Source organism: Chiloscyllium plagiosum, unplaced genomic scaffold (genome assembly GCF_037043375.1).
Source record: "Chiloscyllium plagiosum isolate Xiang-an unplaced genomic scaffold, Cpla_swu_hap1 HiC_scaffold_12, whole genome shotgun sequence".
Taxonomy (NCBI): Eukaryota; Metazoa; Chordata; class Chondrichthyes; order Orectolobiformes; family Hemiscylliidae; genus Chiloscyllium; species Chiloscyllium plagiosum.
Genome location: NW_028270150.1, coordinates 106515103 through 106536302, shown reverse-complemented (window position 1 = coordinate 106536302; position 21200 = coordinate 106515103). Strand labels below are relative to the sequence as shown.

Sequence of the window (21200 nt, the reverse complement as noted above, 5' to 3'; positions counted from 1 at the left end):
AAATCAGGAGGAGGAGAAGTTGATGTTTTGGATAAAACCGTTCTTCAGGAATGGAGGTGGGGTAGATAAAGAGGGACAGGGTTTTGGGTGGAGAGAGGGGTAGAATGATGAGGGAGTGATAGGTAAACACAGGTGATAGGTGCCTCCTGGTTGATTGGTGGGAGGACTGAATCTGGTTGGTAGCTGGAAGGAAGAGTTGGTAGGTGGAATGGAAGGGAGGAGGCGCGACTTGAAAGGGAGTTGAGGGATTTTTGAGAAGATTATTTAAAATTGGACAACTCAATGTTGAGTCCTCCAGGATGTAGGCTGCCCAGATGGAAGACCACAAATAGGGCAACACCTTATCTTCCACCGCATTCTTTTGGCTAGGGACAATGAGGAATGAGACTGTGGAGGTGTTTGGACCTCTGGATTAAAATGGCTGACCTCTTAATTGGAAGCAGTGTCATCTAGTTCTAAATTGTATATTTGTTTATCTTACTGCAATGTGCCTCTTCCTTTGCAATCGATGAGTTAAAAATCTGTTTGTTTTAGACGTTTGAGTTACTGGACTCTTCAAGTTCATTGACCACAAAGACAGTTCTTGGCATAAAAGAAATCACTGGACAGGCTTCACAAGCCATAGCTTCTCTTCAAATTGGTGACAAAGAAGTGGCCTTTCAGGTAATGATTTTGATTTAAGCAATGGTAGAATAAACAGCAATAGATCACTTAAAAATATTTTTAACCCTATCATTGGCTTCTGGCGTGTATTGAAAAACTTAGTATAACTGTCTTCAATTTTTGATATTATTTGTACTTAAGTCACTGAGTCCAGATTTATTGCAATTGTATTTTACAAAACAGCCCTGTTTTATCACCTTTTTACAAAGAAAAGGCCACATTTTAACTCCAGAAGGTGACCCATCTTTATCCAAATAAATATGTTCCATTCCTACTGGAGCTGTTCTGGTTGTACAGCTTTTGTGCTTACAGAAAGCTCAGGCTACTGATCTGACAGAGTATGTCTGTTAGTTTCTTTGCAAGAAAAATGGGAGTTATTGTTACTTATCAACTCTGTTGCTGTGAGTATCACAGAATTGTTATTGTGCAGAAGAACCCATTGTGCCTGCGTGATTTCTATTAACCCGTAATAGAAGGGAGGAGATGAAGGTGATAGATCAGGGAGGAGAGGGTGGAGTGGATAGGTGGAAAAGGAGCTAGGCAGGTCGGACAAGTCCGGACAGGTCTTGCAAGGATGCCTGCCTTGAAGAAGTTTTCCTCCTCTCTCTACAAGAATCTCAGGGAGTCCCTCTCCCACTGCAACTCCCAGGTCATTTCCTCTGCCCTGCCTCATTTCCCCTTCCCCCACCTCATCCCTAGTTTCAAACTTCCAGCTCCACACTGTCCCCTTGACCTGTCCGGACTTGTCCGACCTGCCTGGCTCCTTTTCCACCTATCCACTCCACCCTCTCCTCCCTGACCTATCACCTTCATCTCCTCCCCCACTCACCCATTGTACTCTATGCTACTTTCTCCCCACCCCCACCCTCCTCTAGCTTATCTCTCCATGCTTCAGGCTCTCTGCCTTTATTCCTGATGAAGGGCTTTTGCCCGAAACGTCGATTTTGCTGCTCGTCGGATGCTGCTCGAATTGCTGTGCTCTTCCAGCACCACTGATCCAGTACCATGTCACAATACTGACTCAAGGCCATGCTCCCTTTTCAGCAGAGCTGCTGACTGGGAGGGCAGGGATTTACCCTCATTTGCTGAACTGCAATAAAAGTAATCTGAATTCACCAAAGTCTAGTTTGTGGTAAGTGAGGTGAACTGCATTATTTCAATTTTCTATTCAGTCCAGGAACACAACTACATTGTTATTTACAATGGCTCGTCAGTTATCTGCAATTTAAATCAAAACTTGCTTTATTCATTGACACTGTTGATGATTATTTTATCTGATTAAACCATTTAGAATAAACTGGTCACTGAAACGTAAATGCTCTGGTTTGTATTCCATTTTAGTGTACTGCACTGAGGAACTGTTTGATTAGGTCAAAAACGATTAGTTGATTTTGTTTTGTTTCTTGAAATATTCATCAACAACGTATTTAAAAAACTGCCTCTTGAAAGCTTCCTTTGTGTACAATGTCATAGAGTCAAAGAGATGTACAGCACGGAAACAGACCCATTGGTCCAACTTGTCCACTTGCACAGAAAAAGTTAATTGAAATAGATCGAGGGAATAAATTTCAAGTTCTCAATTCAGACAGTATTCATGTTGCTGTTTTTTGTTTGCATTGAATGCAAATTATATTGTCAGTTATATTGTATTGACTTGTTGCAAACTGCATTAAGCTTAGGAATGAGTGCCCTTCTTTACTGCAATAAAATGCTTCTAAAAAAAATTTGATATAAAATTCCTCAAATTATCATGTGGAGGAATGATAGTTAGAAAATTGTAAAGATTTTAATTTGTATCACTTGACAGAGAAATAGAGGCCTTCAATAAGTTTGATTTTTTTAGATCCAGAATCACAGAAATGTGTTGACTCTGGACTACTATCTGAAATGGCCTAGCAAGTCACTCATTTATTTGAAACTTGTAAAATTGTCGTCTCAAGATATCCATAGTGTTACTTTTAATTACTTAAACCCTTGGAAGTGTAATATTAAAGATTGAAATCAGTAAAGGTAATAAGGATATGCTTTTAATCATTGAATTTTAGATTCCTGTTGGAACAAAACGATTAAAGTTTCACAATGGGTCACCAAACTTCGTCAGAACGTCCAGTCACGACAGACTCCTGGCCGAAATGATTCAGTCACACATGGTAAAGGACCTCTGTCTAATTGGTGGAAAGGTAATATGAAAGTTGATTGTGTTGCACATTGCAAAGCTTGCACTGGTACCAGTTTTTGTTGTTTTATATGATGCTTTGAAAAAACATATATATATTCTCGTCATGCAGGGTTGTGGCAAAACTGTGATTGCTAAGGAATTCGCTGACCTGTTGGCTTACAGAATTGAGCCCATCACACTATATCAGGTAATTTTGTACATGCACTAAACACACTAAAAACTATTTGAGAGTAGAAACAAGGAGCAAAAGAGTGAAGGATAATGCAGAAAATTGGAAGATTGGAGCTAAAATTATAGTTCTTAAAATTTGGGATTCTATTTGAGATACTGTCTTAGTTGTACATGTTAAACCAGAGGTAGAAATCTGGAACTCTTCACCGCTGCTGTGCAGTTGTCAAAAGAGAACCATGTAATGACTTTGGCCAGCAACTGAAGCGAAGCTGTAGGAGATTGGCTTAATGAGGAAAACAAGGCTGGCTTGTATTTATATACCTTTTGTGACTTCAGGGTGTCCAAAAATGCTTTTACAGGGAATGGTACCAATGGAGCAATAAAACATCAATTTGCATGGAACATGTTCCCATAAGAAGCATAATGAGAATGAATCTTTTTCTTGACGTTGATTGATAAATAAATATTGGCCAGGACACTAAAGCAAAGCCCCCCCGCTCTTCTTTGAAATAGTATGACGTAACCATGGTATCTTCACATCCACAAAGAAGGCAAATGCGTCTCGGTTTATTGTCTTTATCTTTGACAGTGCACGCTCCCTCAATAGTGCACTGGTGTATCAGCTTGCATTATGTACTCCATCTCTGTAGAGTTGAATCCATATCCTTCCAACTCAAAGGTGGCACCTTGGTCACTAGAGTCAGGATTAATGATTGAAATTAAAAAGAGAAAGTGTCTGGCAAGAATGGTATTGTGCTGCTGTTAAGATTAGGGCGGCTAATGGAAAGGTCGTCCATTGTTATGTGCATCATCCTAACAGTGGAAAACAGATAACTTTATTACAAGGCTATGCAGAGGTAAAAGGATGTTAGTGGAGCTGATGGTCAGCCTGAGCATAAAGTAGTTACTTCTCCTAGTTTTGTTCAAGAAAACTGGAACAAGATGTTCTCAGTATCATCTGAAATAGGATCATAAGTTATTTCAATCTAAATCTTAGCTGAAGCTGTGAAAAAGGTTCAAAACAAATACATGATGTATTTATCATATGATACTAAGGCAGAAGGAGGCAAATTTGTGATGCGCTAAGGACATAGTCAATGTAAGATAGAGAGCACCCACCGCTTTAGATACAGACTTATTCCTAAATCTGCAATGCTGGACGTCTTTTACTTCTCCATTTTTCCAATAACTGTAACTGAAAAAGCTGTACCTAGGGATCTTTGAACCTAAGATGGCACTGTAAGCAGCAGGTGGTACACTTTTCACTGTACACTTTTGAGTACATGTGACAATACAGCTAATTCTAACTTTAATTCTAATTCAGCTTACTCAAGAACCATTCAGCAGATCTCAAATGGTTTGTTTAGTACCCCATCTAGAGCCCGGAATGGACATCAATGTATTTTAATAGTTAAGGATGTCCCAATGAGATTTTTTTGAAGCTTTATTTTTAGGACAAAAAAACTGTGAATATGGTAGTGGGAATGCTATTTCAGTTGTTTTTAATGAGATGTTAGGTTAGAGTGGTCCTGGAAAAGCACAGCAGTTCAGGCAGCATCCAAGGAGCAGTAAAATCGACATTTCGGGCAAAAGCCCTTCATCAGGAATAGTATTCCTGCTCCTCGGATGCTGCCTGACCTGCTGTGCTTTTCCAGCACCCCTCTAATCTAGACTCTGGTTTCCAGCATCTGCAGTCATTGTTTTTACCTAGTTGATTTTAACAAGATGTGGATCACCCAAAAAAGTGCAATTGGTTCAAGGTTCACATTTTATCTTGCAAATTTTCAAGGCATGATTGTTTAGTTTAAAAATAAAATAATTTGCATCTTTTGCTGATATTGCCCACAAATCAAAGTGCATTTGAAAGGTGGCTTAAAACTGTGAAAACTATGATTGGAGCTTATTGTTCAAGATGTCCTAAGTCTTGGGGTAAAAACAAATTTTCTTGTTGCTCTCTTTCATTAGGAATGCTCCTAATGAGTCAGGGCTATCCAGTCCATTTGACCTGATACTTGCACATGAGCTAAAGGCTTCACTTAAATTGAATTTAAAAAATTGATTAACCAAAAGTCAGAAACTACACTTCCAGCTTCAAATTGAAACTAACCAAAGTATTTGAATTTGCCAAAAAGCATTTGACAATGAAAACTAGAGTGGCTTTAAAAAAGGAGCAACGTTTTGTTTTGTTAATATTGTTATCTTTTGTCCGTTGGAAACCATTAAAATCCAGTTTAACTAAGAGCAAATCAAAAATAAGTTTAGTGATGGAAATTATGTAGTAAATTCACCAGTCAGGAGAATCAGTGAGCATGTCACATTTAGATTACATTACAGTGTGGAAACAGGCCCTTCGGCCCAACAAGTCCACACCGACCCGCCGAAGCGAAACACACCCATACCCCTACATTTACCCCTTACCTAACACTACAGGCAATTTAGCATGGCCAATTCACCTGACCCTGCACATCTTTGGATGGTGGGAGGAAACCAGAGCACCCGGAGGAAACACACGCAGACACGGGGAGAACGTGCAAACTCCACACAGTCAGTCGCCTGAGGCGGGAATTGAACCCGGGTCTCTGGCGCTGTGAGGCAGCAGTGCTAACCACTGCGCCACCGTGCCGCCCACAAATTGATTTCCATCGTACTTCTTTTTGAAAAGCAGCGTGTTTTAACGCGAACCGTTTGGAAATAAACATGAAGATCTTTGGCAGACTTGATAATACGCTGGACTTCTCATATGATGATTCCAAAGTTGAATTCAATATCGATGCTCCTAATTGAGTGGTGATGGAAGGTTATTTGTTCAAGAGAGCAAGCAATGCTTTTAAGACTTGGAACCGGAGGTGGTTTTCAATACAAAACAGTCAGCTGGTGTATCAGAAGAAGATGAAGGATGCATTAACTGTGGTGGTCGACGATTTACGGCTTTGTTCCGTCAAACCTTGTGAGGACATCGAGAGGCGCTTTTGTTTTGAGGTTGTCTCTCCAAACAAGAGCTGTATGCTGCAGGCAGACTCGGAAAAGTTACGTCTCGCCTGGATTCAGGCAGTGCAGGCTAGCATTGCCACTGCATACAGAGAGAGTCCAGATAACAATTACATCAATAGGCTGGACAGAACTGCATCTCCATCTACTAGCAGCATTGACTCTGCTAGTGACTCCCGGGATCGCAGTGTGAAGGGTGAAAGCATCCTGCAGCGAGTGCAGGGCATCGCTGGCAATGACCAGTGCTGTGACTGCGGACAAGCTGACCCTCGATGGGCAAGCATCAACCTTGGGATCACACTGTGCATTGAGTGCTCTGGAATTCACAGGAGCCTTGGTGTCCAGTGTTCCAAGGTTCGTTCTCTCACATTGGACTCCTGGGAGCCAGAGTTACTTAAGTTGACGTGCGAGCTGGGAAACAACACTATTAATCATATTTACGAAGGAAGATGTGAGGAATATGGACTGAAGAAACCCCAGCCAGCAAGCACAAGGCAGCAGAAAGAAGCCTGGATCAAAGCAAAATACGTAGAAAGGAAGTTCCTTAAAATGCTGCCGAATGCCGATGCACTCACAGATACTGAACATTATTACTCTGTTGAAGAGATGACAGGAATGATAGGAGAAAAACCTGTTTGTGATAGTGAAAGAAATGATAGGGAGTGAAACAAAAATAAAATTTCTATCTTCCGTTTTAGAAAGGCTATTGTAAAATCTTGAACTGATTTGTGAAAGTAAACGAAAGTATCAATTTTAGGTGTTCATGATGTTGATGTGGGCAGTGCCTTATATATAAAACAACACCCTTGCAGACACAATTGCAAGAAATTAGTTCAAGTGAGGAAAAAATCAGGTTCATGCTAGACCATGACATTATTGAACTGAACCCTCATAGCTCATTTATCATGATGGTGCTGAAGTTGGATGGTTTGCAAAGCTTTGGATTGATTTGGCAAAGTCAATGTGGTAACAAAAGTGGATTCATATCCTATTCCATAATTCAAAGATTGCAATGATATAATGGACATGTATGATTCGCCAAGAGAATTGATTTGCCAAAAGAAAATTGACAAGTTCCATTGACTGATAGAGCCAAAGAAATATTAATTCTTGTAGCACCGTCTGGACTTTATCATTGCTAAGTCATGCCATGCCAGCAATATTCCAATGATTGACTTTCTTAGATTATATTGTGGGACAAGGCCACATAGTACCTTAAAGCATTCAATGGTATTGGATGATTATTTGGGTAGAAATGGCGTGCAAAGATATGGAGATAAGGCAGGAGATTAGTAACAGACAATAAATATTATGTACATTTCTGGTCACTATACTACCAGAAAGATGTGGATGCTTAAGAGAGAGTACAGAAAATGTTTACCAGGATGTTGCATTGTATGGGGGATTTTATCTATGAAGAAAGGTTGTCTAGTTTGGAATGCAGGAGGTTGAGGGGCGACCTGATAGAGGTAATTAGGATTGTGAATGGCATGAATAGAGTGGACCCTGGGCTTTTTCCCAAGGTTGAGGAGTCATTTACTAGGGGATAAAGGTTCAAGGTGCGAGGGGGAAAGTTTATAAGAGATGTATGAGGCAGGTTTTTCACATAGAGGGTGGCATGTGCCTGGAAAGCATTACCAGAGGAGGTGATGGAAGCAAACACAAGAGTAGCATTCAAGAAGCACCTGGATAATCCATGAATAGGAAGGGAATAGAAGAATACGAGTCCTGTAAGTGAAGACGGTTTTAGTATGGAAGGGCAAAATTTGACAGTGCAGGCTTGGAAGGCTTGATGCTGTGCTGTATTGTTCTTTTTTGTTGTTTGTTCTAAATTCAGTGCAAGCACAATGGGCCAAATGGCTTACTGCACCATAATAATTCTGTGAAAATGTGGAAATATTCAGCAGTGAAGAAGGAGACACGAGTCTTGATTTGCGTCATTTCAAAATACACAACATTGTGGAAGAGATAAGTAATTGCACAGGCCACACGAACTTACAGACATTCTGGTGGAGCTCAAGCCTCCAGCCATACAACTTAAAAACCGTTCATGTGTCTGGAAATGGAAATATTGTAGTGGACGGTTTATCAAGAACCCATAAGTTGGATACCCCAAAAGCTGTGATGCAAATGGATTAAGGTAAAATACAGTTGCCATGAAACTCATTGTATGATTAGATTACTTACAGTGTGGAAATAGGCCCTTCGGCCCAACAAGTCCACACCGTCCCTCCGAAGAGCAACCCATCCAGACCCATTCCCCTACATTTGCCCCTTCACCTAACACTACGGGCAATTTAGCATGGCCAATTTACCTGACCTGCACATTTTTGGACTGTGGGAGGAAACCGGAGCACCCGGAGGAAACCCACGCAGACACGGGGAGAATGTGCAAACTCCACACAGCCAGTTGCCTGAGGCAGGTATTGAACCCGGGTCTCTGGCACTGTGAGGCAGTAGTGCTAACCACTGTGCCACCGTGCCATCTATTGTTAATGCAACATAGAAATAGTATGAAGAGTAATTTTTAATTGGAATTGAAAATGTATCTTGAAGGGCTTATGCTCGAAATCCCGATTCTCCTGCTCCTTGGATGCTGCTGACCAAGATGTAACAAATGGTATGCCACAGGGATCTGGGCTAGGATCTCCAAGCTTTATGGTTTCTACAAATAACTCAGATGATGTGATGACAGGAATGGCTGCCTAACAACACAAAGATAGTTCGACAAATCAGTTGTGAAGATGATAGACAGAGATTACAAAAAGGTCTAGAATATGATAAGTGATGTCAGAGATTTGACAATTGGAGTGTATGGTAAAATATGAGATTGTCCATTTTGACAGGAAGAATGAAAAATAAATTTGTTCCTAAATGGTAAGATTGTAAAACTCTGAGATGCAATGGGATCAAGGGATCCTCATCTATGAATCACAAAAAGTTAGCACACTGGTACAGCAAGGAATTAGGATAGCTAATTGAATGTTATAATTTGTTACGAGGGGAATTGAGTACAAAAGGAGGTTATGTTTCAGTTATACAGGACACTGATGAGATCCTATCTGTGCTAAATATGTTCTGCTTTCCACCATGAGCTCCAAATTTGCAGCATAACCTTTTAAGTGGCACTTTGTTAAATAATTTCTGGAAATCCAAGTAGAATATACCTATAGTTTGTCCTTCGACCACATGTTACTTCTTCACAGAATTGTAATCAGTTAGTTAAACATGATTTTTGTTTCACAAAACAATTTCTTCCTCATTTGCCTTGAATTTTTCAAAGAGCTCATCTATAACCAACTTAACGATCGATTCTATCACCTCCCTATTGATATACGTCAAGCTAACAGACCTTTAGTTTTCAGTTTTCTGTCTCGCTCCCTTCTTGAATAGAGCAGGTATAGTTGTTACATTTCAGTCTGATAGAACCTTTTGAGATCCTAGCAAAGTTTTGAAAACTAACACCAATGCATCTGTTACCTCATTCGCCACCCCCTTTTAAACCCTAGAGTGAAGTCCATTAGGATCCTGGGACTTATCACTCCACATCACTTTACTCAGTACCACTTCCCTAGTGATTGGAATTTGACCAGGTTCCACCCACCCTTCTACTTCCAACATTGCAGATATTGATGAAATGTTTTTGGATCCTGTTTCATGTCAAGAGAAGCAAAATATTTATTCATTACTTCCCCCATTTTTTATTATTTATTTTAATAACTTGTTCTTATTCTCAAGAGGACCAGCACTCATTTTACCTACTGTTTTCCTTTTCAGGTATGTGAAGAAACTCTTGCTATCCATTTTTAAATTTCTAGCTATCTTCCTGTCACATTTTAATTACTTTTGTCCTGATTCATTTTCTTGTCAATCTATACCGTTAGCTGTAGTTTGGCCAGTTATCTGAACTGCCACCTATCTTTGTGCAGATATAGACATTTTTCTTAAGTTTGATACCTTCCCAAGTTTCTTTAGATAGCCACATGTGGTGCATCCTCCATGTGGCATTTTTCCTGACAGTAGAATGCATTTAACATAGAACAATATAGCACAGGAACGGGCCCTTCGGCCCCCATGTTATGCTGAACATGATGCCAACTTAAACTAATCTCTTCTCCCTGCCCATGGTCGATATCCCTCCATTCCTTGCATATTCATGTGCTTATCTAAAATTACCTCAAACATTCCTGTTGTATCTGCCTTCACCACCACCTCTGGCAGTACTTTCCAGACTCCTACCACTCAGTGTAAAAACTCATCTCTTTTGAACTTTCCCCCTCTCACCTTAAATGCATGCTACTCATATTAGACTCTGGGAGAAATGATTGACGGTCAGAATCTATCTATGAATTTCATAATTTTATAGACTTCTCTTCCGTTTCCCTTTTGCCTCTGTTGCTCCGGAGAAAACAACCTAAGTTTTTCTAGCCTCTCCTTTTAGCTCATATTTAATCTAAATATTTGGAATTATCTCCTTAAATGTTTGCAACTCTCTCTCTATTGATCTATCCCTGAACCTAATTTCCAGTTCAGTTCAGCTAGCTCAATTTCAATGCCCATATTGCTGCTCATATGTAAGTTCAAAATGCTAGTCTTAGATTCAGTCTTGTCCCTTTCGAATGAAATATAAAATTCAGTCGTGTTGTGATGTGACATTCATCACAACAAATATCACATTTCTTGCAACTAGATTTGGAGGATCTTTTGAAGGTGCCACTGATGGTACTTTAGCACTTAGATGTCCCTGCTGTTGGTTGTTCAAGTCTCTGAAATGTGCAGGAGTGAGGGAGTCACTCCTGCTCTGCAAACAATGAGCTTAGCCTTGGATTTGAGATCCCAAACCTCAAACACTTCTTTATCACCAATGAACTAACAGCATAGGAAATTCAAACTAAAGAAACCAGCAATTGTGGGACAGCAGTGCAAATATAACTGCAACCTTGGTTTCAAGATTGGATTTCTGGGACAAAGCAGACTATACTGAAATGACCAATGTGGTGTAACACTGATCTTTTTCCAATGCATAATAGGACATGACTGCCAGAGATTTGCTTCAGCAGAGGTACACTCTTCCTAATGGTGACACTGCTTGGCGACACGCACCACTGGTCACTGCTGCCTTAGAAGGAAAGCTGGTAGTCCTTGATGGCATTCATCGTGTCAACCCTGGAACACTGGCAGTTCTTCAGAGGTAATGTTACAAAATGAATGTTTGCTTCTCTATCTGTACACATTTACAATTGATTTAAAGATTGCCACTCACTGGAGCAACAAACATAGAACATAGAAAAATACAGCGCAGTACTGGCCCTTTGGCCCTCGATGTTGCGCCGATCCAAGCCCACCTAACCTACACTAGCCCACTATCCTCCATATGCCTATCCAATGCCCGTTTAAATGCCCATAAAGAGGGAGAGTTCACCACTGCTACTGGCAGGGCATTCCATGAACTCACGACTCGCTGAGTAAAGAATCTACCCCTAATATCTGTCCTATATCTACCACCCCTTAATTTAAAGCTATGCCCTCTTGTAATAGCTGACTCCATACGTGGAAAAAGGTTCTCATGGTCAACCCTATCTAAACTCCTAATCATCTTGTACACCTCTATCAAGTCACCCCTAAACCTTCTTTTCTCCAATGAAAACAGCCCCAAGTGCGCCAGCCTTTCCTCATACGATCTTCCTACCATACCAGGCAACATCCTGGTAAACCTCCTCTGCACCCGTTCCAGTGCCTCCACATCCTTCCTATAGTATGGCGACCAAAACTGCACACAATACTCCAGATGCGGCCGCACCAGAGTCTTATACAACTGCAACATGACCTCAGGGCTCCGGAACTCAATTCCTCTACCAATAAAAGCCAGTACGCTATATGCCTTCTTCACCGCACTATTTACCTGGGTGGCAACTTTCAGAGATCTATGTACATGGACACCAAGATCCCTCTGCTCATCCACGCTACCAAGTATCCGACCATTAGCCCAGTACCCCGTCTTTTTGTTACTCTTACCAAAGTGAATCACCTCACACTTACCTACATTGAACTCCATTTGCCACCTTTCTGCCCAGCTCTGCAACTTATCTATATCCCGCTGTAACCTGCCATATCCTTCCTCACTGTCAACAACTCCTCCGACTTTCGTATCATCCGCAAACTTGCTCACCCAACCTTCTAGCCCCTCCTCCAGGTCATTTATAAAAATGACAAACAGCAATGGTCCCAAAACAGATCCTTGCGGAACACCGCTAGTAACTGCACTCCAAGATGAACCTTTACCATCAACTACTACCCTCTGTCTTCTTCCAGCCAGCCAATTCCTAAACCAAACCTCCAACTCACCCTCAATGCCATACCTCCGTATTTTTTGCAGTAGCCTACCATGGGGAACCTTATCAAATGCCTTACTAAAATCCATATACACCACATCTACCGCTTTACCCTCGTCTACCTCCTTAGTCACCTTCTCAAAGAATTCAATAAGGTTTGTGAGGCACGACCTGCCCTTCACAAAACCATGCTGACTATCCTTGATCACATTATTCCTATCCAGATGTTCATAAATCCTATCCCTTACAATTCTCTCTAAGACTTTGCCCACAACAGAAGTGAGACTCATCGGCTTATAGTTACTGGGGTTATCCGTACTCCCCTTCTTGAACAAGGGAACCACATTTGCTATCCTCCAGTCTACTGGAACTATTCCTGTAGACAACGAGGACATAAAAATCAAGGCCAATGGCTCTGCAATCTCCTCCCTTGCTTCCCAGAGAATCCTAGGATAAATGCCATCAGGCCTAGGGGACTTATCTATTTTCACCCTTTCCAGAATTTCCAACACCTCTTCCCTACATACCTCAAAGCCGTCCATTCTAATTAATTGTGACTCAATGTTCACATCGGCAACAATGTCCTGTTCCTGAGTGAATACTGACGAAAAGTATTCATTCAGTATCTCCCCAATCTCTTCAGCCTCCACACGCAACTTCCCACTACTATCCTTGACTGGACCTATTCCTACCCTAGTCATTCTTTTATTCCTGACATACCTACAGAAAGCCTTAGGGTTTTCCCTAATCCTACCAACTAAGGACTTTTCATGTCCCCTCCTTGCTGCTCTTAGCTTTTTGACATTATTAATTTCTAGGCAGGTTGGAGAAATTAATCAATGGTCCTAATCAGAGAGCACCGAATTTATGATTTTGATTTTAATGTTTTGCTCTGAGTCTTAACTTGAGGTTTTCAAGCAAATATAAGTGGCCCGTTGTGCCTGTTGCACTGTTAACTCTTCCAGTGAATTTCGCCAGTTTAATTCCCTGTCCATGTGCATGTGGTGGAATGGGTTATTTTATTCTTTTCAAACTTTATGAAATACTTCATATTAGTATTGTTTATAAATCATATATTTTGAATCTTAGGAAGGAATCTTTGTTTCCAATATATTAGCTGGAATTTAATTGAATTTTACAGAGCAGAATCAGGCAATTTGGCCCCACAAATCCATGTTGATATTTTGGTCTGCTTGAGCCTCCTCCCAATTGAACTTCATTTAACTGATTGATGCATCTCATAACTCTTGACAGAGATACAAAGGAAGACTATGTTTCTGGGCGATTAGTGGACATTCCTGGAGAGGAGAAGTCATCGCTCTCACTGCTTCCCAACACAGCAAAAGTTTTTGATTGCGTTCTTCCTTTCCCTGGGTGACTATGTCTGACAAAAATGTCTGATCCAGTCAACATGGTAGCACTCCTGCATCCTGCCTGACCTGCTGCGCTTTTCAAGCAACACATTTTCAGCTCCTGCACATATGGTCCTCTCGACAGCCAGGACTCTCTAGGATTTCCCACACACTAAAGGCTGTGCAACACACACTTCTGAGCTCCTAGCCATATCTTAAGCCAACTTAATGAATCAAAAATTGAAGCCAATTCAATTTGTGAATAAAAGAATTAAGTTTGCTTTTTTTTGTTCATTCATGGGATGTGGGTGTCACGAGCTGGGTCAGCATTTGTTACTCATTGTTAGTTGGCCTTGAGAAAGTAGTAGTGGCCTTCTGAAACTGCTACAGTCCATATGATGGAGGTAGACCAACAATGCCATCAGAGAGAGAGAATTCCAGGATTTTTCCTAGCAACAGTGAAAGAACGGTCATGTATTTCCAAAGGACTTGGAAAGAAACATACTGGTGGCAATGTTCCAAGGTATGTCTGCTGCCTTTGTCCTTTGAGATGGAAGTGGTCTTGAGTTTGGAAGGTGCCTTGCTGAATTTCTGTGTCTTGTGGATGGCACACTCTGCTGCGACTGAGTATAGGTGATGAAGAGAATGGATGTTTGTGGACATCGTGCCAGTCAAGTCATTTACCTTGTTCTGAATGGTGAAGATTCCTGAAGAAGGACTCATGCCCGAAACGTCGATTCTCCTGCTCCTTGGATGCTGCCTGACCTGCTGCGCTTTTCCAGCAACACATTTTCAGCTCTGATCACTAGCATCTGCAGTCCTCTGAATGGTGTCAAGCTTGAGTACTTTTGGAGCTGCATTCATCCAGACAAGTGGGAAATATTCCGCCACACTCCTGACTTGTGCCTTATAGGTGGATTTGGAAGGCAGGAAGTGAGTTACATGCTCCAGCATTCCTAGCCTCTTGTAGCCACAGCACACATATGGCTATTCCAGTTCAATTTCTGGTTAATTGTAAACTTTAAGATATTGAGATTGGAGATTCAGTGATGGTGATGCCATTAAATGTCAAGAGGCAGTGATGGTTAAATTCTGTCTTGTTTTACAATTTACTCTGAACTGTATTGAGCAGAATTAAGAATTTTTTCGTTCCTCTGATAAATAAGGCATTCTTAGATGTGTTCACTTGGCAGTGAGTATAAAGCTTGGGCCTGTAAGTTGTATTGTCACTAAACTATTTAGCAAAGTTGGATATTGAGGATGTAGAGCTTGCTCTGATGTAGCTGATTTAAAGAAGAGCTAGGTAGCAATTTTTGAGATTTGTGGCTCAAGTTGATGATAGGTATGTAAGTTTGCTCGCTGAGCTGGAAGGTTTGTTTTCAGAGGCTTCATCACCATCATCAGTGAGAGTCTCCGGTGAAGCACTGGTGGGATGTTCCGCCTCTCTATTTATAGGTCTTGGTTTCTTAAGGTGGGGAATGTCATTTCCGGTTCCAGGGAAGGTAGATGTGTTTATTGATGGAATTCTGGTTAGAATGCCATGCCTCGAAGAATTCTTGCTTTGTGTGTTTGTTTCGCCTGTCCTAGGAAGTGTGTGTTGTCCCAGTCAAAGTGGTGTCCTTCTTTGTCGGTATGTATGGCATTATATTCCAACCAGAACTCCATCAGTAGTCATATCGACTTAGATCTGGGCTACCTTCCCTTGAAAAAGAGAACCGGAAATGACATCACCCACCTTAAGAAACCAAGATCTATAAACTAGAGACTCTTACTGATGATGTAACTTAGTCATGGTGATGTGATGTGAAAACAAACGTTCCGGCTCAGCGAGCTAACTTACATACTTAAGAGCTAGGGAAGTATGTGAGGAAGTGAGAAATCCAATTGTGTATTAATGAGAAGGGAGGTTAATGGACAAATTCTCAGATTCAAATGCATAACTAATACAGTAATGAATAGCAACAAAGCCTGAAATGAATAAGTAACATATTCAGCTGCAGAATGCACATGCACGTGGACAAGGAATTAAACTAGTTAGACTCATTGCAAGAGTCAGCGTTGGTACAGACACAATGTCAAACATAGACTGGGAGCAGCTACTTGCAGGTAAATCTACATTTGGAAATGGGAGTCTTTTAAAAGTAGTATAGTGAGAATTCAGGGAATGTTTCTCATTCCCCTTCCCAAGATTGAAGGGCAAGAGCAGCAGGTCCAGGGAGATATGGATGTGAAGGGATATCAAGACTTTTACAAGCAAAAAGGAGGAAGTAGATGTCAAGGTACAGTGTATTAAAAACCAGGGAAGCCCCTAAAAGTGTAAAGTATAGGAGATTGCTTAAAAGGGAAAATAAGAGGGCCAAGAGGGGCCACAAAATACCTTTGGCAGAGGGGATCCTGTAAAACCCTAAGGCTTTTTATGTGTATTACCAAGGACCAGAGGATTAACAGGGCAAGGGTGGGACATAGTAACGACAAAGCCTATGCATGGAACCTGTGGTCATGAGTGAAGTCTCAAATGAATATTTCCCACCTGTATTCACAGAAGAGAAAAGCATTATAGCTGGGGATTTTAATTGAGATGGTGATTCTATAGCACGTTAATATTAATAAGAACACATATACAGTTGCACAAATCCCCAGAGCCTGATGAGATATATCCCAGGCTGCTATGGGAGGCAAGAGAGGGAATTGTTGGGGCCCTGGTAGAGATATTTAATACTTTGCTGGCCACAAGTGAAGTGTCAGATCACTGGAGGTTAGCAAATGTGGCTCCTTGGTTCAAGAAGAGCAGCAGGAATAAGCCAGATAAATACACACGAGTTAGTCCAGTGTCAGTGATAACAAAATTATTGGATGAAATTTTGAAGGATGGGATTAATCAATTCTTGGAAAGGATGGAATTGATGAGGTACAGATTTGTTAGAGGGTTATCCTGTCAGTCTAAGTCAATTGCATTTGTTGACAAGATGATTAAATATATTGATGAGGGTAGTGCAGTTGACGTAGTGTACATGGACTTCAGTAAGGCCTTTGGCAAGGTCCTACATGGAAGGCTGGTCCAAAAGGTAAGATCCTATGGACTCCAAGGCAAGTTGGCAAGCTGGATCCAAAATTGGTTTGCAAAAAGGAGGCAAAGAATGATGGTGAAGGATTGTTTTTGTAATTGGAAGCATGTAACCAGTGGTGTATACAGGGTTCAGTATTGACCCTTGTTGTTTGTTATTTACATTAACAATTTGGATATGAATGTAGAAGGCATTATTAGTAAGTTCACATGTAATGACATGGAAATTGGTGGTGTTGTTGCTCGTGTCCGGCTGCAGTCTGTTATTGATCTGGCAGTAAATTGGGTAGCGTCCTGGCAAATAGAAATTAATCATGATAAATTTGACATGCTCCATTTTGACAGGGCTAATAAGGGAAGGGTATACAAAAGGAATGGTAGGTCTTTAAACAGTACTGAGGTACAAAAGGATTTGTTGTACAAGCCCATAGATCCCAAAGGTGTCAAAATCGGTAGACCGTGTGTTAAAGAAGGCATACAGAATGTTTGCCTTCATTAACCGGGTTAGAATATCAGAACAAGGAAGTCTTGTCACAACTTTGTAAAATATTGGCTAGGTCACAGATGAAATACCGTATGTTATTCTGGTCGCCATGCTATTGGAAGCATGTGTTTGCCCTCCAAGAGGGTGCCGAGGAGATGTTGAGGAGAGACGAGATGGGCTATGTTTGTTTTCTCTGGAGCAGAGGGGACTGAGGGGGAATCTGATTGAGGCAAAAGGCATAGACTGAGTTGATTGTGAGAATCTTTTCCTCATGGCACATGTGTTGAAGACCCGGGGTTTAAGGTTTAGAGGAGATCAGAGAAAGAAAAAAGTTCACCCATAGGCTGGTACAAATGTGGAATGTACTGCCTAAGGTGGTGGGTGGAGGCAGCTATTCTTGCAACATTTAGGAAGGAGTTAAAATGCTGGGGCATAGTAGGCAATGGACCAAGTGCAAGAAAATGGGATTAGAATTTGTTGGTCGGCATAGACATGATGGGCTGAAGGGTCTGTTTCTATGCTGTATGACCATATGACTGTCTATGACTCTGAGATGAAATACATATGGAAGAGGTTCATGTGTGTATAAGCATTAACATAGTTCTGATTCCTTTCTGTAAATAATGTGTCATGTAAACTATCTCATATGAGTTTAATCAGATTATACTGACACTTATTTGAATAAATTTGATTAGTTTTACATCAAGAAATTAAAACAGGAACTTAGAAAACAATTTGAGAAATTTGCTCTCATTTCACAATTGAAGTACCAGCCCGGTGATTCTCCCACACTGCTGTGAAGTTTGATTTAGACCAATGATTATCTAAGACTCTGTGGACAGGCAATGACAAATAATTGCAGTGCTTTTGTTGTTCAACATCATATCTGTACATTACATGATTCATTTGATCATTTTAAGAAGTGATATCTGTTTTGTATTGTAATTACACAGTTATGTTGCCAACTTCAGAAACAGTTGAGTGAGTACTTAGAGAATTGGTACAATATGGAATAGGTAATGTGAGTGGGCCCTGTCACCTCAGACTTTTCATGTGAGATGATCTGAAGCATGTGTGTACAATATTGACTGAGGCTATAGTCTGTTGTCTTGTTGTTTCTGTGATAGAGTCTAAAAGATTTATTGCCATTATCCTGCTATTTTCATTAAGCCCTGCTTTTCAAATAGTTTTCCAGTTCTCTTTTAAAGGATGCTATTGAGTCTGCTTCCACTATCCTTTGAAGCTTGATATTGTAGAGGAATTACTGTATTATATTGAATGCGAAAGAATATTCTTTATATCCCCTTTCTGGTTCTTTTCTTAATTGTATTAATCCATTTGCTGACCCATTTACCAGTGGAAACAGATGCTTCATGACTACTGTGAATGATAATGAACTGCATGATGTTTTCACCATTTGTTGCAAGTTCCGAAAAGCATTAATTGGCTTGATCTTTTTCTACAGGCTTATTCACGACAGGGAGTTGACACTGTACGATGGCTCCCGACTACTCAGGGCCGACCGATATGAAGAATTGAAAAAGGTGCTCAGTCTGTCTGATGAAGATCTTCAAAAGAGGTACTGGTGCATATTTAGAGTAAAATTATACACGAATTCAGGCTCTTCTCACTCTCCATTGTAAACATGTCTAAATTACTTTTTGTCTGACATGTTTAGCCAAAACTTAAAACCTGTAGACTTGCATTAGTTTTCGATCATTGTATTCAAAGCTGTTTCAAGCAGGAACTGGCTGACAAATAGAGATATTGAGGTTTTAGTTAAGAATAAGAGGGAAACATTTGTCTGGTATAGCCAGTGGAGATCGAGTGAATCCCTGGGAAAGTGTAAGGGCAGTAGGAGTATACTTAAGAGAGAAATCAGGAGGGCAAAAAGGGAACATGAGATAGCTTTGGCAAATAAGGTTAAGGAGAATCTAAAAGGATTTTACAAATACATTAAGGACAAAAGGGTGATGAGGGCAAGAATAAGCCCCCTTAAGGATCAGCAAAACAACCTATGTGTGGAACCACAGGATATGGGGGAGATACTAAACGAGTATTTTCCATCAGTGTTTTCTGTGGAGAAGGGTATCGATGATAGAGAATGTGTGGAAATAAATAGTGATGTCTTGAAAAATACCTGTGTTACGGAGTAGTGGTACTGGACATCTTAAAACACGCAAAGGTTTATAAATCCCCGGGACCTGATCAGGTGTACCTAGAGTTCGGTGGGAATCCAGGGAATGCTGCTCCCATTACTGAGATACTGGTACAATCAAAAGCCACAGGCGAGGTATTGGAAGACTAGAGGTTGGCGAACGTGATGGCACTATTTAAGAAAGGTGGTAAGAAAAAGCCAGGGAACTATTGACAGGTGAGCCTGATATTGGTGGTGGGCAGGTTGATGGTGGGAATCTTGAGGGACAGATTTTACATTATTTAGTAAGGCAAAGACTATTAGGGATTGTCAACATGGCTTTGTGCTTTGAGAAGTCATGTCTCACTGACTTGGTTGAGTTTTTTGAAGAAGTAACAAGATTGATGAGGGCAAAGTGGTGGACATGATCTATATGGACTTCAGTAGGGCATTCAACAAGGTTCCTCATGGTAGACTGGTTAGCAAGCCTTAAATCATATGGAATATAGGGAGAACTAGTCATTTGGATACAAAACTGACTCAAAAATAGAAGACAGAGCGTGGTGGTGGAGGGCTGCTTTTCAGACTGCAGGCCTGTGACCAACGCTGTGCCACAAGGATTGGTGCTGGGTCCACTGCTTTTCATTATTTATATAAATGATTTGGATGTGAACATAGGAGCTATAGTTAGTAAGTTTGCAGATGACACCTAAATTGGAGATGTAGTGGACAGCGAAGAAGGTTACATCAGAGTTCAATGGGATCCTGATCAAATGGGCCAATGAGCTGAGGAGTTGTACTTTTATTTAGATAAATGTGAGATGCTGCATTTTGGAAAGGCAAAGTAGGGCAGACTTGCATATTAAATGGTAATGTCTTGGGGAGTGTTGCTGAACAAGGAGACCTTGGAATGCAGATTCATAATTCAATGAAAGTGGAGTTGCAGGAAGATAAATTAGTGAAGAAGGCGTTTAAAATGCTTGCCTTTTTTGGTCAGTGCATTGAGTTAAGGAGTTGGGATGTTATGTTGCAGCCATACAGGACATTGGTTAGGCCAGTGTTGGAATACTGTGTGCAATTCTGGTCTCCCTGCTATAGGAAGGATGTTGTGAAACTTGAAAGGGTTCAGAACCGATTTGCAAGGATGTTGCCAGGATGGCGGGTTTTGAGCTGAATAGGCTGGGGCTATTTTTCCTGGAACGTCAGAGGCTGAGGAGAGAGACCTCACTGATATTTATAAAATCATGAGGGGTATATAAAGTCTTCTCCCTGGGGCGGGGGAAGCCAAAACTAGAGGGCATAGGTTTAAGGTGAGAGGGGAAAGATTTAAAAGGGAACTGAGGGGCAACTTTTTCAAACAGAGGGTGTATGTCCACGAAACAAACTGTCAGAGGAAGTAGTAGGGGTGAATACAATTACAACATTTAAAAGGCATCTGGAGTGTATATGAATAGGAAGGGTTTGGAGGGATATAGGCCAAATGCTAGAAAATGGAATTAGATTTATTTAGGATATCTGGTCGGCATGAATGACTCGGACTGAAGGGTTTGTTTCTGTGCTGTATATCTCTATGACTCTAAATGTCTGTGATGCTGGGTCTGTAAGTTTAAAGTTCTAAAACTGCTTTAAGCTCCACCCAATCTGATGATATAAGGTAAAAACCAGGAAGTGCTGCAAAGGCTGAGCAGGTCTGGAGGCATCTGTGGAGAGAAATCAGAGTTAATGTTTTGGGTCAAGTGAGCCTTCCTTTGGCTGGTCCGTCCTGTGGAAGGGTCACTGATTTCTCTCCACAGGTGCTACCTGACCTGATGAGCTTTTGCAGCAATTTCT

General features: G+C 40.9%; 1 protein-coding gene across 4 annotated transcripts in view; it reads left to right on the top strand.

The window, feature by feature from the left end:
* Positions 1-21200, top strand: part of vwa8 (von Willebrand factor A domain containing 8) — a 367132-nt gene that overhangs the window by 117038 nt on the left and 228894 nt on the right. For all 4 annotated transcript variants that reach the window (XM_087993166.1, XM_087993165.1, XM_087993168.1 and 1 more), the window contains exons 10-14: positions 535-663; positions 2709-2843; positions 2952-3029; positions 11032-11192; positions 18699-18812. In XM_087993166.1, the coding sequence (XP_087849292.1) occupies positions 535-663; positions 2709-2843; positions 2952-3029; positions 11032-11192; positions 18699-18812 (617 nt within the window). The remainder of the gene's footprint in view (positions 1-534; positions 664-2708; positions 2844-2951; positions 3030-11031; positions 11193-18698; positions 18813-21200) is intronic.